The sequence below is a fragment of the Saccoglossus kowalevskii genome, chromosome 18 (genome assembly GCF_978046115.1).
Source record: "Saccoglossus kowalevskii chromosome 18, keSacKowa6.1, whole genome shotgun sequence".
In the NCBI taxonomy this organism is placed as follows: domain Eukaryota; kingdom Metazoa; phylum Hemichordata; class Enteropneusta; family Harrimaniidae; genus Saccoglossus; species Saccoglossus kowalevskii.
Genome location: NC_140658.1, coordinates 18,092,403 through 18,110,103, shown reverse-complemented (window position 1 = coordinate 18,110,103; position 17,701 = coordinate 18,092,403). Strand labels below are relative to the sequence as shown.

General features: G+C 35.1%; 1 protein-coding gene across 1 annotated transcript in view; it reads right to left on the bottom strand.

Moving 5' to 3' along the window:
* LOC100369691 (laminin subunit alpha-2-like) overlaps window positions 1-17,701 on the bottom strand; it is an 84,413-nt gene that overhangs the window by 29,425 nt on the left and 37,287 nt on the right. The window contains exons 16-35 of the mRNA XM_085492975.1: window positions 15,234-15,323; window positions 14,823-15,040; window positions 14,340-14,446; window positions 13,225-13,408; window positions 12,465-12,601; window positions 11,885-12,115; window positions 11,604-11,744; window positions 10,930-11,112; window positions 10,332-10,502; window positions 9,584-9,702; window positions 8,512-8,629; window positions 7,881-7,994; window positions 7,367-7,494; window positions 6,746-6,832; window positions 6,256-6,449; window positions 3,271-3,413; window positions 2,456-2,566; window positions 1,503-1,614; window positions 845-998; window positions 255-465 (exon numbers count right to left, since the gene is read on the bottom strand). Coding sequence (XP_085349101.1) covers window positions 255-465; window positions 845-998; window positions 1,503-1,614; window positions 2,456-2,566; window positions 3,271-3,413; window positions 6,256-6,449; window positions 6,746-6,832; window positions 7,367-7,494; window positions 7,881-7,994; window positions 8,512-8,629; window positions 9,584-9,702; window positions 10,332-10,502; window positions 10,930-11,112; window positions 11,604-11,744; window positions 11,885-12,115; window positions 12,465-12,601; window positions 13,225-13,408; window positions 14,340-14,446; window positions 14,823-15,040; window positions 15,234-15,323 — 2,953 coding nt within the window. The remainder of the gene's footprint in view (window positions 1-254; window positions 466-844; window positions 999-1,502; window positions 1,615-2,455; window positions 2,567-3,270; window positions 3,414-6,255; window positions 6,450-6,745; window positions 6,833-7,366; window positions 7,495-7,880; window positions 7,995-8,511; window positions 8,630-9,583; window positions 9,703-10,331; window positions 10,503-10,929; window positions 11,113-11,603; window positions 11,745-11,884; window positions 12,116-12,464; window positions 12,602-13,224; window positions 13,409-14,339; window positions 14,447-14,822; window positions 15,041-15,233; window positions 15,324-17,701) is intronic.

The following is a 17,701-nucleotide window of genomic DNA, read 5'->3' as shown; positions in this document are numbered from 1 at the left end:
GATGCGGCTTCTATTAGAGCATCTACACATATGAGAAATGATGAATTTTTGGTTCTCAATTGTTCAAAAAGAATGGGTGCGACTTCTATTAGAGATGCGGCTTCTAATACAGATTTTACGGTACTTACGAATGAAGTAAAAATAATGCCACAAATAAGAATTTCTATCCATCATGGCAATCTCAACAAATCCTTACCAGTGACTTTCATAAGTCAATACCCAATGAAAAAATTTATTTCCATGGCAACACAAACCTGAATATTATTAATCATGTCATTATTGGCATCATTCTGTTTTATAACATCGTCTGATGTTTTCTCTGATTGTTGACTTTCTTCGATTAACTCCATGAATTTCATCATAAGATCCATTAGAGTACCATTAACACGGTCAGTTAACTCTTTGTTTTCTTCGACTTTCCTCATGAACTTCTTCTTAGCTTTCTTCAGAGCATCCTTCGCCGATCTATATTGCAATATTTAAAGATAATTCATCATCAAGAAATGAAACAAATTTTGTAGGTGGCTTTCACAAGATGTACCTGTGATTGCCTCAAATACTCAAATCTATTTACTATAAAATACTCCTACTTCTTTAATGATTAAATTTTGCTGAGAAGTAATTTTTTTGTGTTGTCAGAAGGTTATTTTCACCGAGTTGAATGTTTAAAATAGGAAAAAAGGTATTTTTACATGAATTAATTTTCGCTGAAAAGATTTTTTGGGTGTTTTGAATGGAATTTAGTTGCACCGATTTGTGATGACTTGAATGTAAAATATATATTCGCTGGATTTCTTTTTCACTGAATCATTCCTTCAGTGAAAATAATTTTCAAACTACTCACTGTAACTCGTCCTCTGCAGCGAGTTCTTGATCACTGAAATCTCTGGCCATGATCTCATCAAGGATGTCCTGCGCCTCTTGTAAAAGGGCTTCATTTTCCATCGCTGGCTGACTAGACAGACTGTCAACAAGCTTCTCCAGTTCATTAATGAGGCCTGTTAAAAAAAAAATGAAAAAACTCAGTATATAGCATATCTATGCATTTTGTTATCTTGGACATTTTTTTTTTTTAATTTTGTTTACCGATGTAGTGCGCCACATGCGGTAGACAGGTGGGGATTGTACACAAACAAACCCAAAAAACTTCACAATAGACCATTTCCCGTTCACTGCGAGATTCTGCATTATGCGTGAAATTGAACGAAAAAATAAGACAAACAAAGGTCATAGCGTCATAGTCGCGTCAACCATCGCGTTGAATTCGACAAACGTGAAAAGTATTTTAGAGGATATTTCCACGCTTAATAGTGTGCTATACACATTTGATGACGGTCAATTTCGATGAAATAAGGGTATTCAAACGCAATATTTCCCTGTCAAAGACAAACTAAAGAAATTCAAGTTCAACATCAAATTGTTCGATTTTTGCGGCCGACGTTCATTTGAGCAGAAATTCATTTATTCTGATAATTCTCAGATGTTAATATTTTGTATGTCACCTTTCAATTTTGCTAACGTATCCATGAGTAGTTTTTCAACATCCATTGCTCTATCATTACTAATACTGGTTTGATCATTCACTTGACCAGATTTATCCTTCATTTCTTCAGACTGTTAAAAAACAAAGTTAAAACTGAATAAGTAAGACTACATGGATATAAAAATATACACTGACATATTAACCCTTTGAGCAAAAGATATGAACTTTTGGCACCATCTACAAATTGATTTTGTTGATTTCTTCTCCCCAAGTAAAATGTTGATAAAAAATGACAAATCTTTGAAAAAAAATGAATAGCAATAGCAGACACTGTATGGTCCAAATTGATGATGAAATTTAGTGACAATTTTACAGAATATGAAAACATTTTGGGATTAATAATCTGCTATAATCTGCTGAATGTTTTATTAACGATGAACGTTCCAATCCTATAATCTGTTCACTCCCAGTTCCCTCTTTTCATCACAAATTCACAAAATAGTCCTGTTTATAATCTGCTCTTTCCTTCACAAGATTGAGACAAAAATAGCCGAATCTTTTAGAGTAAAAACTGAAAATTGACTCAAATTTGTGTCTGTTGGCTCCAAAAATAGGTTTCTTTTCCAGAAATATTGGGGGATACAAGAAATAAGAGCATATAAACTTGGGCTAGAGTTTTAAACAAACAGAAACCAATTTGTCACCACAAGTCCCACATTTCAACTACATAATCCGTGTGATGTAATATTATTTTATACTAAAACTATGGTCTGGACCCAAACTTTTTTGCCATCTTTTCTCATGAAAAATGTTGGTGCAACATTTCATCTGCTTTTATTTATTTTATTATTTATTTTTATTTATTTTGATAAAATTCTTGAATGACACAAATTGACTGTATTGATCAAGTCTAAGATGCAGTCACAGTAAAATATTTCCACGCAATCTCCAAATAATTAATTAAAATCTGACCCTTTGCAATAACTCATCCATTTCATCTTGTAATCCACTCACACCGGTGGGCAATGACATCACAATCTGAGCAGCTGCCTTCTTTGCATTCTTGTATGATTCTAATCGAGGCTGTAAAGATAACATCACAACTTACTAAAGGGAAACAAATGGCCAGGCTTATTAACTCAACCCACCTAGCAATCAAGCAAACATAGGAGAAGTAAGCAATTCTGTGTGTGCTCTATTAGAAGTGAAGATGCTTATGGTAAAAGCCATTAAATCTCAGTATCAGCCAATCAGTATGAGTTAAATGTACTTAATAACCCCACCAATAAAAACATTGTTGTCTAATAATATGGCCCTCTGTTTGAGATACACTTCTAATAGAACAAATACGGTAGACAATGTACAATCTTAGACATATAGACTATATGTTCCATTGATTAAAATTTAGTCCAATAGAATTTATAATTTATAAACCAAGGGTATGCATTGAGATTTCTAGAACTGTAGTCGTTTTTTTATTAGATTTGTGGACAGAGAAGTAAAAGTTGCTTTTTAAGAACTTTGAATTTTAATAGCCACAGCATCATAATTTGCCCATGATTGCAAAAGGGCAATCCACCTATATATTGTCCTAGGTGATTAAATAAATCAATACCTATAAGTTGGTGATAGAACACATTATAAACATTATAAACTAATCTTGAAGTTGCTAGATGGTGACAAAATATAACAGAACACAACGCATACATCAATCCTATACATGAGTGCATTACTGTGAAGCCTGGATTTTTTCAAATGGTTTGAATTTCAGTCTATATTGCACTCACCCCTAATATTTCAGTTTCATTAACTAAAGCCCTAAGTCTTGGCCATGGTGCAGGAACAATTCCGGTAATATTTGGTGTTTCTAGCATTGCTGTCAGGGCTTCTATCTCATCTAGCAATAGCCCAGTACAAGTATCGTCACAAGCTGAAATGTAACACAAACAACAGGGTTATGATTGGACAAGATCTACAATGCTTAACTGGCCTATAAGTAGACTAGCAGAATAACTAAATTTATTTTGAAATTGTCAATACAGTGTTCTCCACAATCTAAAATAGCTGGTGGGCGGCCTAATTAGCATAAATTTGCATATTAATTTGCATATCATTTATATACAGTATTCTAGCATTTATGTCATGAACTGCAATACACACTAAGTTATTTACTATTCTCTTTTTAATTTAATTGAAACATGTTACAATTTTTTAAAATACAAACAGATTGGTCACTATTAGTATTTACGAAATGCAAACAGTTTGAAATCGGTGATTTATACATTCGCAAATTATTCTGCGTTCATGAAATGCAATTCGAGTAACCAAGAACAAGTACAAAACATTAATGTAGAAAATATACAAGGTGATTTGTCCCCAACGCCCAAACGAACGATTTGTCAAAATAAAACTCATAACATTTTTTATTTGTGGCATCAGTACTCACCCGTGCCGACAGGCGGCATTTACGCATGTACGGTCACGATACGTTGCGTTTTCACACGTTGTTTTGGGAATTCAAGAAAAATTGCTAGCAATCGGTAAAATAAAAGAATCTGCTATGTTCTCGAAATTTAAGCATAAAAAATGGATAAATTGAAAAAAGTACGTGGAAAAGTTAACTAAAATTTTATTCAATTACAAATACTCGCGGTAAACTAATCCGGCAGCCATGTTTGATGTTTATTACCGCTTTCCGAATTCAGTACACGAACACCCAGAATGCGTTGTTCCCCTATGCAACTTAGATACTAAATCGTTACAGCGCCAACAACGGTGGGTGGCCGACGGTCGTTGAATGCGGTAGGCCAAAAGGTCACCAGTTTGCCTTCTCCATGCTGTTTTCGTGATGAAAATCGAGCGAACATTGTAAATACGGCTAGAATTTTAATTTTTGTTCGAGTTTACACGCAATCTGCTAATATATTTGTTTATTTTCTGTGCATATACATTTCGTTCCTATTTACTTCTTTCTTTCGTGATCGGAAGACGATTATTAAAAATACAGCTGTAAATTGAAACCACTGTAGTTGTGTATCGTGAGCAATAAGTGGCAACAATGTCGGGCGACAATGAATTCAGGTGATTGACACATTGCCATGAATACACTCGATAACTGCTTGCAGACTTCCAGTGGTCATTGTTTAGGTTTGTACTCATGGAACAATAGCAAAATAAAGGGTTGGGCAACTACTCTTTTGTTTAGGCTTGGGAAGAACAATGCAAGCTTTTTACAAATAATTTCAGCTGGATGTACGTTGGTGGGCGGGTGTTGAGAGTTACCAGGCGGCCGTACAACTTGATGGGCGGGCCGCCCACCTAAAACCCCTTGTGGAGAACACTGCAATATTTAAAAATCAATGGGGAGACTGTCACATTAGAGGTGTGCTACCATGGTGTGAGACTATTGGGATCATGAACCAAGACGCTTGACCTTAGGGGTCATTAACCAAGATGTGTGACCTTAGGGGGTCATGAACCAAGATGTGTTACCGGTACCTTAGGGGGTCATGAACCGAAATGTGTGACATTGGGGGGTCATGAACCAAGATGTATGACATTGAGGGGGTCATGAACCAAGATGTGTGACATTGAGGGGGTCATGAACCAAGATGTGCAACATTGAGGGGGTCATGAACCAAGATGTACGACATTGAGGGGATAGGGTCATGAACCAAGATGTGCGGCATTGAGGGGGGCATGAACCAAGATGTGCGACATTGAGGGGGGGCATGAACCAATATGTGTTACCAGTACCTTTGGGGGTTATGAACCGAAATGTGTAACCTTAGGGGGTCATGAACCAAGATGTACGACATTGAGGGGGTCATGAACCAATATGTGTGACATTGAGGGGGCATGAATCAAGATGTGCGACATTGAGAGGGGGGGGGCATGAACCAATATGTGTTACCGGTACCTTTGGGGGTCATGAACCGAAATGTGTGACCTTAGGGGGTCATGAACCAAGATGTGCGACATTGAGGGGGTCATGAACCAATATGTGTGACATTGAGGGGGTCATGAACCAAGATGTACGACATTGAGGGGGTCATGAACCAATATGTGTTACCGGTACCTTAGGGGGTCATGAACCGAAATGTGTGACCTTAGGGGGTCATGAAGCAAGATGTGCAACATTGAGGGGGTCATGAACCAATATGTGTGACATTGAGGGGGTCATGAACCAAGATGTGCGACATTGAGGGGGTCATGAACCAATATGTGTGACATTGAGGGGGTCATGAACCAAGATGTACGACATTGAGGGGGTCATGAACCAATATGTGTTACCTTAGGGGATCATGAACCAAGATGTGCAACATTGAGGGGGGCATGAACCAAGATGTGTGACATTGAGAGGGGGGGGGGCATGAACCAAGATGTGTGACCTCAGAATTATAAATACTTACAGGTGCATCCTTCTGGGGTTAACATGAACCAATATGTGTTACCGGTACCTTAGGGGGGTCATGAACCGAAATGTGTTACCTTAGGGGATCATGAACCAAGATGTGCAACAATGAGGGGATCATGAACCAATATGTGTGACATTGAGGGGGGGCATGAACCAATATGTGTTACCGGTACCTTAGGGGGGTCATGAACCGAAATGTGTTACCTTAGGGGATCATGAACCAAGATGTGCAACAATGAGGGGGGCATGAACCAAGATGTGCAACATTGGCGGGGGGCATGAACCAAGATGTGTGACATTGAGGGGATGGGGGGCATGAACCAAGATGTGTGACCTCAGAATTATAAATACTTACAGGTGCATCCTTCTGGGGTTAACACATGTCTAGTTTGACATACATCACAGGCTCTTCCTCTCAGTCCTGGTTCACAATCACACTGACCACTTTGTTTATCACAGATCTGACTTGTAGCACCTTGTTCATTGCAATCACACTCTTCACATCTATCTCCTAGTGTGCTAGGGTTTCCATAGTAACCATCCTCACAGCTGTGAAATTTGAGTTAATATCACATAATAAAGACTAGAAAATCAAGATTACTGTACATGCCTGACAATATGTAATACCGAAAAATATTTTAGCTGGAATTGATTTTTGCTGAAAAGACATTTCTGCTGTTTTGTATCAGGTAAATTTTTGCTGATTATTGATGAGTTGAATTTAAAATGCAGGAAAAATGGTATTTCCAATGGATTATATATTCAATGATTCATCCCTTTAGTGTAAATAAATTTCAAGTGAAAATAAAGCACTTTACAGTTAGGAGAATAAGGGCATTTATTACCTGTCACAGTATCTACCAGTATATCCAGTATCACAATCTGTACAGCGATGTGAACCATCATTATCTAGTACACAAGTAGGGCTGAAACTGTTAAAAAGAAAATATATATTTAGTAGGCTGGTAGCATGTGTGGGGGAACATTGCCAACTGGCATTAAATTACTTCTAATCAATGCGATTACATGACAGCTTTTAATGGAATACATCAATGGTATGTCCTATGATTGCACAGCATACATAACTCCTGTAATTCACAACTTATCCTTTACTTAAATTAACACTTACAGACTCATTTAGTATTAAAATTACATTCCCACCTTGCAAAACATGAAATGTGTTCAAATAATATTGTTTTCCATAATAAATATGATATATTAAATATAGATATCCTGTTCATTTTATTTTGAGTCTTTGAGGGTTTTATACCTGGGACAAGCATAACGACATAGTAAATGCCTCCAAGAACAACAAAGCCCCCTAACTCAGTGTTTTTTGGTAAAAGATTATAAACACAATTTGGTAGATGTTGAAATTAAACATTATACAATTATACTATTTACAGAAAAGTCTGACACATGGTTGGTAGCAGCCATATTGGAAATTGGTTTCTTGGTAAACTTACTTGTTAGATGACTCTTTCAAAGGACAAGCACATGGTTGGCAATCATCAGGGGTGCCATTAGTAGCATTGCCATAGTAACCTTCTTCACATGTTTCACACATAGGACCTCTAGTATGATCTTGACAATCCTAGAAAACACAAACATATTGTGAAACTGTCATATGTCAGTACAGTGTTCATTTTTGTTCAAATGACGTTTTGTATGGAATTTATTTTCACAGCTTTTGGACAAGTTGAATGAAAAATATAGGATTTATTTTATTTAGGATACTGGATTTCATTTTCACTGAATTGTCCCTTTAGCTAAAATAGCGAAAATTATTCCAAGTGAAATAAAGTATTTTTATAGTAGTTAAAATTATTGATAAGATCAACAATATATTCCTACATGTACAAATTTATCTTGTATATTTCTGTGTACATACAAAAGCCTAGATTTGATTATTTGCTCGATTAATGACACAAACAACGATAACAATGACAGACAATTTCCCCATTATATATACCAACTTACCTCACATATTCCAGTGTTAGGATCACACATACTCCCATGTTCATTACAAGTGCATGGTCTACAAGATCCGAGGTATGGTCCGTTAGATACACGTACATAGCCAGCAGCACACTCCTAAGTAAAAGGTTACAAGATATAGATGATTTTCCATCCACTGTTAGATTTTTCGTAATACGTGAAAATCGTGAACTTAATTTTGAACCTGAATTTCTGTTTTTATAGTTCAATACTAATAATTTTTCAAAGGAAAATATGGCATTAAGATACTCTTACTTCATCAAAATTGACAATTACCAGTAAATGTGTATAGCACATTATTGAGCATAGAAATTCTTTCACGTTTGTTGAATCTAATGCGATGTTTTGATGTGATTCTCGCAGCGAATGAAAAATGGTTTATTGCATCTAGGCATAAATTATCATGTGTTAAATTATCATCTCAACAGACTCTCACAGAAAGCTTAAAACTACACCATTGGGGTATGTCAAGAGAGTTGTCAGCCAATTTCAGTTTTCTGTTCTCCAGTACGATGCTACTTACTTTCACTGATCCATGAACAAGATAAATTTACCAAATTACGGTAATAGTAATATAATCAGAAAAGCTGAGAATATTTCAAGTTTTTCTCACCTCACATGAAATACCAATGTATCCAACTGGACATTCACAAGATTCCACACCCAATGCATCACTCAAGGATGGATTATCTGATCTTGGTATTCCAACTTCCATGCTGACATCACGTAACCTAGACACAAATCAAAATCAGTGTCACTATTATAATCAATGTTGTAATCAATGTCACTACTATCTTGCTCTATTTAAAAGCCTATTTTGCATTTATCGTCTGCTGGATCATTTCAAATACACATTTTTTTTTTACTATAGACACATCATTTACTAATTTACGTAAGCACATGTGCTACTAATAGAACAAATATGGAATTGTAATCAAAGCCATTAACCTAATCATAATCAGTCATAATCAATGTCAAGATCATAAACGATAGCATGATCACAATCAATGTCATTAAGTAATAATATTTGAAGCAGTCATGCGCATAAAAAATCAAAACAAGCGAACAGGGGCGCAGTGCCCCCATTCCATGGCAATGCGCCCCCTTACCCTGGGGAAAAGATCCTCTGGCAACCATAAAATTCTGAATGACCAGTCTTCAACTGTGATTGAATGCTCCATTTTAACTTAAAATTATCAAAAACTCGACACCCTGGTAGGGAGAACCCTATCTCCCCCACTTGGTGGCGCCACTGAATTGCAGTGCTCCCTCTAGCAGTTTTTTTCTAGAAAAACCCCTGTGTGTCAGTATATGTTTCAGCAAGATTTTGCACAATACCCATAGAGATACTTACTGCAAATTTTTCTACTGTGATTTTATCTTTATGAGTGAGCATTTCCACCAAAAATATAGCTAATCTCACTGTAGATACAAAATAGGTATTGCTATTTTTCTTTTACAAATTAAAACTGAAGCAGACCTAAGAATTTTCATTATGCCATCAATAAATCAATAGCCAAATTTTTTTAGTTAAAACTGAAAATTAACTTAATTTTTTCCAAAATAAAGAGTTCATTTTCAGAAATATTGAAGAATAATATAAGAAAGAAAAAACGCAGACAAATTTTGGCAAGAAAGTCTGGGAGTGAAAAGGTTAATGCATACAGCATTTAAAGTATTCTTACACAGATTGTATTGTGTCCTTGCTGTATGTGGCTCTAATCATTATAGACTGTATATTCTGTAGAACCATCATAAAGAGGTCACGAGGTGCTTTCTCAGCATCACGTAATTGCCACTCAGTCTGCAATGAAGAAAGATAAATTAGAAATCCAGTTGTATACTTGCATTTATGTAGCATTATCTACATATATCATGATTGTACTCCTTAAATAGGTCAAATACCATAATTGTAACATGACAGTTAGAATGAAACTACATAAAGGGTTGCACATGTGCACAGATAAAACGATTGTTCAGGGTCAAGTTCACCTGTCCTATATTAAAGCAGGGGAGTCATCACCTGCGCATACGTCAGATGGCCATAGTGTGTCATCTACCCATGGGCCTTTGCGTTTTTAGCATGTGTTGTTATCGTCGCTTGGGACTCAATTCTCGCGTATGCGCAGGTGACAACCCTCCCGCTATAAGTAACAGTCAAAACAACAAATCACTGCATCTTTGACTTATTAATATTTGTACTAGGATAGTAAAATACGGATTAATATAAAGCGAAAATGGATGACTTGTGAAAAATGTGGAGAATAAAATAACACGATAAATGTGCTATTCTCATTGCACATTAGGTTACATCAAGCACATGAAAAAGTGAACTCTCATTCTTGTTACCATGGTAACAACAATTTGACGATTTCCTGGAAATAATTTGTGAGTAATTTAATAGTGTTAAATTGTGATTCTCATAATACAAACCTCTACAAGCTCCAAATCATATGTCTGTGGAACTCCAACAAATGGGTTCAATAATTGCTTGACCAGAGTCTGCTGGGGACCTTTGATTAGAATATCAAAAACTGTATCTTCACCGATATCAATGCCTGAATATTGTACAGAGTATCGCAGACGACCACCATATGCAGTAATCTGTGGATGGAAACAGACAAATAGCTATTTTTATTGGCTGAAAAGATAAATAATTTCTCGACTAGGAACAAAATTGTTGAAGCTCAAGACCTCAAAAGATAAACTCAGAGCACACTTCTCCCAATACAGACTTTCAGTTAGATTACACCTTCTTCCTAAGCAGAATCATTATGTATAGTCAAATTATGAAAAATATATTAAGTACTGCACTCCAACATTATTTTTATAACACAAACTTTTCCTGCCCCAAAACCTTCATATTTCATTAAATTTGTTTCTGTTAAATTTATAGCCATCAATTTCTACAACAGTATATGATAACACAGCAGGAAATAAGCAATTCAGGTTACAAGACAGAAATAGCTGTTAGAAGTTGTTCCTTGATGTGTGGATTTCACTTTCACGTATATATGTATATGATAAATACCTTATTTCCAAGAAATATTTGTGGTAGATTCCAGTATAAAGTTGTTGGTGTGTCTAACGAGTTGAGGGTCGCTGTAGCATTCAAGCGTACTTCATCTGGAGTAAACACTACACCAGCTTGAGTTTGCACGATGCTACGATCATCGCTAACAAAGAAACCATTGTCTGCAGCAGTTACAACAATCTATGAAAACAAATATTTAAAGAAAAAATTTGTGATTAGTTTACTCGCATCAAAATGGGAGCAAACAAATTTATATTTAAACTAGCCGTCTCTCGGCTGAGAGTTCCACTGTTAGCAATTTATATTTCGATTTGAGAATTGAAGATATCACCAAATGAATAATGTATAATATCAAAGCAATCAGACTTGCAGTTTTTAACAAGTAGTCGAAAGTATCACTTTTTACCAAAAAATTACAAAAATATTCATCGAAATTAGAAAATTGAAGATATCATCACAAACTGAACAAATCAGAGAGAGGTCCATCTGAGGTACATGCACACTAAGTATAAAAGCAATCAGACTTGAAGTTTTCAAGAAGCAGTCGAAAAAGTTGACGTAGATGACGACAGACAATCACTCGTATGAGTATCAGACACACATAATGTATGGTTGAAGATTATCCAATCATAGGACAGAATTTAATGATATGCAGATATATTCATAGTCACCTGATCTCTGACGTAATCTGCTTGTTGACAGACTTTAGTGATGCCAAAACAGAAGCATTCGGTACACCCAGTGGCTAAGTCTTCACGTAATCCAAAACTATACTCTACACATTTATTGCACCTCTTGCCGGTAACATGGTCCTGGAGAAGAAAATAGTTTAATAAAATGAAGAAATGTCTTCAGTAAAATAGTGGTAGCATGAAATCTTGAATGACTAGATATCTTGAGATTAAACAAGGTGGAGTACGAAACACAGTGTAGCGTTGCATTGTACATTTACCTTGCATTCACACTGTCCCTCATCAGAACATCCACACAAACCATCTTCATTACAACCAGTATCATCAGTGCCTTTATTGTTACATTTACATTCACGGCATCTAGGGAAGTCTCGAAATCCAAACTGACACTGGTTACATTCTCTACCTCTGTAATCAGCCAGACAATCACACTGTCCAGTAATAATGTTACACTGAGATCCAGATGAACCATCTTCACTGCAGTTACACATCTAAACAAAGACAAATATTACAATGTCAACACTATACTATAAATATTGTTACGCACATTTACATGAATGAACCGGGGGTCAACACCATCTTACATGTTTATACCTGGTAGCCCTGGAACATGTATATATCCATTAATTTACACTGATGATGCATAATGTGTGTACATTTTTGAGGTCCAGTAGATTATATATACATATTTAATTCATAGTACTATTTACATGTCTATTCTACTAAAGTTCCTGATAAATGTAAAACTTAAATTTGTAACGTTACACAGATTCAAGGCAAATGGAACACAATTAAGTCAATTCATGTGATTTCTAAATATAGATAATGAGTGATTGTTACCTTGCATCCAGATATTTGGTCATAGCCCCAGGTGTCAGGTGCACACTGTTCACATCGCATACCAATGGTATTGGGTGGACAGATACATTCCCCAGTCTGTGCATCACATGATCCACCAGTTCTCTCACAATCACATACTAGATAAAAAAACACAAGACATCACATAATACATGTTGCTACAATCACACAGAGACAGATATAAAAGCTGCACACAGATTAGATCATCCGGGTTATAAAGAAATTGGTATAGAACACCAGAGATCTCAGAATAGTAAGCGTGAATGTGTGTGGATATCAGTTCATCTTAATCAACTTTAGCCAAAATCAACATATTTCATAACAAATGTAATTCAACTTCAACCAGAACTGTATGTGAGTATGTGGGCAGATGCCACTTCATTTTTCTAAATCTCCCTATCAACTTCTGCCAAAACCATTGCATTTCACCCATGAATGTAATTAGTCCTCAGATCAGTACAAAGCATGTTACTGTAATTTACTTTATTTTCACTTGGAATTAATTTTTGTTATCTTCGCTGGAGGAATGATTCAGTGAAAATAATATCCAGTGAATTTACTTTTTTTCGTCTATTTTACATTCAACTCATCAAAAATCAATGAAAATGAAATTCACATAAAACACCCAAAAAGTCTTTTTAGTGAAAATTAATTCCAGCTAAAATAAATATTTCCTATAATTGGTTTCAGAGAAATCATAAATATCCCATTAATCTAATTGAAATTTGTAATAATGACTCACATGTACATCCGTCTTCAGTAAAGTTATAGTATCCAGACAAACAATGGTCGCATGTTCTTCCTTGTACACCAGGTTTACAGTAACACTGACCCTGGATGATGTCACATTCTACTCCTAACGAACCAATAAGATTACAGTTACAGGGATTACATCCCTGAGCTGACAAGATATCCCAATATCCAGTCTGTAATTGTGAAAAGGAAAGAATCATATTATATCAAAGGTCGCTATTAGCTCAACTGCGCATGGGCATTTTGCCTCTCCGTATTGAGACTGGGCGATTTAGACACGAGCCTGTAAGTGAACGAATCTGTAAATTTTGTGATGCAAACGTTGTTGAGGACGAAATGCATTTGTTGTTTGACTGTCAGCATTACAATGAATTGAGGCATGAGTATCTAGATTCAATTCTTAATGAAATAACTGGCATATCACGGGAACAAATACTGGTTCGTAGTAGTAACACCTAAATGGTGGAAAAATTGGTTTGTGCTGTGCATACATTTGAGTTCAGTGTAAAAATTCTATTTCCGTTGCTATAGCAATTTTGGGTTCAGTGCAAACAAAGGAAAGTGTTTGAATGTGGTGTAATTAACCTGGAACACATCAATGTTGGTGGATTTGGCTTATCCCATATAAAGTAAAATTTAAATGTTCAAATGAGTGGTGATAAAAACAAAACAAATGCTGATACTGCTCTTTTACTGAATAGCGAATTCTACAATTTTTTGTGCTAGATGTACAAAAAAAACTTGTACACACAACACATTCTGCTACATGTTTCATATTTATTCATTACATATTTGAAGTTTTTTTGTGCAAGGTGACACTGAAAGTCAATGATGTCTCCCTGACATTTCTTTGTTTTCAAAGCAAAACCACATGTGAACTAGTCCCCCAAACTGAATAATGTGTGTTTAGTAGGCAGTACAGGTTGTACTCAGAATAACACTGATGAATTAGTCAAACTCACAACCTCCCTGAAGGGAGGTGAACAAGTAATCACTGTGCCATTACAAACTTAACACAGAACCAGTTGTAGGAACACCGGCACAATTAGAAAAGAAATCAGAATCTAAATTATTTTTTTTATGGTATACCTATTCATTTCTTACCTCACATATGTTGCAATGCTGTCCAATGACGTGTGGTTTACATTCACATTGCCCAGTACGGTGGTCACATATCTCAGTTACTGCACCGGGACGATAACACTGACAAACTGGAATAACAAAATGTATTTCTCTATCAAAACTATGACCAAATTAGGTTATATTTATTTTTCCATAAAACATGTGATGGAAATGATCAAAAATGTTTTGACGAACACGTGTGAAGACTAACATTTTAAATATAGGGTTATCTATGCATACAGATTAACCATATATACAAGTTTAATAGTAATCCAATTAGAATGTAGAAAAAGTTACAATGCCAATTTCGATTATTTTATGATATTCCGAAACAAAGTTCTACAAACTTCAGACACAAAATTAAAACAGTTCACAATCTTTATCAGAAAGGTGTGATGGAGTAAACTTGTTTGAGATTATATGATAATCAAATTCTTTTTGATGTGCCATATTGTTGTAACTTACCTTGACAGTTCTTTTCCACAATAGCATCACCATAGTAACCATCAATGCATCTCCCACAATATGCACCCGCTGTATTGTTGATGCATTTCAGACACTCACCACTGATGCTATTACAATTCCCTTCCGAATTGACATCAAGGTTGTTATTACAATTAAACATACAGGGTTTGCAGGTATCATTCAAAACTAATGGGTTACCATAGTAACCATCTGAGCACCTAGCAACAAAGAATATAAAAATAACTCATCACATTAGAATTTGTTAAATATTTAAGATATCCGTATCACCTGCTGAAAGCCTCCAGCGATTAGACAAGATGAAAAAAAAAGTGTCAGCAGGCAATAATCAAGAAAATATTCTCCAAACGAACAAAAGGTAAACAGTCATGAATCCTATAAACTTAATATTACCTATCACATCTTGGTCCTTCATATCCAGGCTGACATTGATCACAATAAAAACTATCAGTATCTCCACCCTCTTGACAAGTTGGACTGAAACTAAACATCACAAAAATACAGTTAATACAATACACTCACACTACCATACGAGCTCAATTTAAAACACACTAATCATTAATATGTACCGGGTACTTGCATCAGGTGATAGAATGATTGCTGATTACTGGTATATAAATAAAATTTGGAAAATCAATCAATCAAACTCGTAACAGACATAGATTTAAAACAATATTAACTGACACCTTTTCAACATGTAATCCAGTATGTTTGCATTATGTATTTTAAGTATATAATATTATTATTACTACATTAAGTACATGTACAAATTGAATTATGAACTCGTCTAAAAATAGTATTCATGCTACACGAAGAACAGGCTACGATTTAACCTTATCTCATATGTTTGCATATTGGATAGACCCAAATGCGTTCGCGCACAGGACGAAACAGCAGTTAGCACGGGCTAAGTAATGCCCAAACTTGCTAAGAATATATAACAATCTTCATTCATTTTAGTTATAATTACTAGTACAGTAACAAGCAGCCTGTCGGCTGAGATAGCTCCGCTGTTAGCAATGCACATGGCAATTAAAGAACAGAAGATATCATTAGAAAATGAACAAATCTGAGAGAGGTCCACATGTAGTACCTATATGTATAATATATCAAAGCAATCGGACTTGCGGTTTTCAACAAGAAGTCGAAAATATCACTTTTTACCAAAAATTACAAAAATATTCATCAAAATTAGAGAATTAAAGATATCATTATGAAATGAACAAATCTGAGAGAGGTCCACATGTAGTACCTATATATGTAATATCAAAGCAATTGGACTTGCAGTTTTCAACAAGAAGTTGAAAATATCACTTTTTACCAAAAATTACAAAAATATTCACCGAAATTAGAGAATTAAAGATATCATTACAAAATGAACAAATCTGAGAGAGGGTCACATGTAGTACCTATATATGTAATATCAAAGCAATTGGACTTGCGGTTTTCAACAAGAAGTCAAAAATGTCACTTTTTACCAAAAATTACAAAAATATTCACCAAAATTAGAGAATTAAAGATATCATTACAAAATGAACAAATCTGAGAGAGGGTCACATGTAGTACCTATATATGTAATATCAAAGCAATTGGACTTGCGGTTTTCAACAAGAAGTCGAAAATATCACTTTTTACCAAAAATTACAAAATATTCACCAAAATTAGAGAATTGAAGATATCATTCCAAAATGAACAAATCTGAGAGAGGTCGACATGTAGTACTTATATATGTAATATCAAAGCAATTGGACTTGCGGTTTTCAACAAGAAGTCGAAAATATCACTTTTTACCAAAAATGACAAAAATATTCACCAAAATTAGAGAATTAAAGATATCATTACAAAATGAACAAATCTGAGAGAGGTCCACATGTGGTACTATATATGTAATATCAAAGCAATTGGACTTGCGGTTTTTAACAAGAAGTCGAAAATATCACTTTTTACCAAAAATGACAAAAATATTCACCGAAATTAGAGAATTAAAGATATCATTACAAAATGAACAAATCTGAGAGAGGGTCACATGTAGTACCTATATATGTAATATCAAAGCAATTGGACTTGCGGTTTTCAACAAGAAGTCGAAAATATCACTTTTTACCAAAAATTACAAAAATATTCACCAAAATTAGAGAATTGAAGATATCATTACAAAATGAACAAATCTGAGAGAGGTCGACATGTAGTACTTATATATGTAATATCAAAGCAATTGGACTTGCGGTTTTCAACAAGAAGTCGAAAATATCACTTTTTACCAAAAATGACAAAAATATTCACCAAAATTAGAGAATTAAAGATATCATTACAAAATGAACAAATCTGAGAGTGGTCCACATGTAGTACCTATATATGTAATATCAAAGCAATTGCACTTGCGGTTTTCAACAAGAAGTCGAAAATATCACTTTTTACTAAAAATGACAAAAATATTCACCAAAATTAGAGAATTAAAGATATCAACATGAAATAAACAAATCTAAGAGAGGTCTACCCAAGGTACATATACACCAAGTATCAAAACATTCAGGCTTGTAGTTTTCAAGAAGAAATCGAAAAAGTAAAACATTGACACGGACGACGACGACAGACGACGACAGACGACGACGGACAATCACTCATATGATAAGCTCCGCTCGACAAAGTCGACAGCGGAGCTAACTAGAAAGTTATACATGATAGTTCTACGGTTATAAAACAATACCAACACAAATTCAGTGAGTACAGCTTGCAGAATAACAAGAAGTAGCATAGAGTCTCGTTAATTCATTTATCTTGAGAACAGTCTATGTGTGTTTGCGTTGATCGTCATGTTGGAAATGGCATACCGAAATGACTACTCATGAAATAATAGTAAA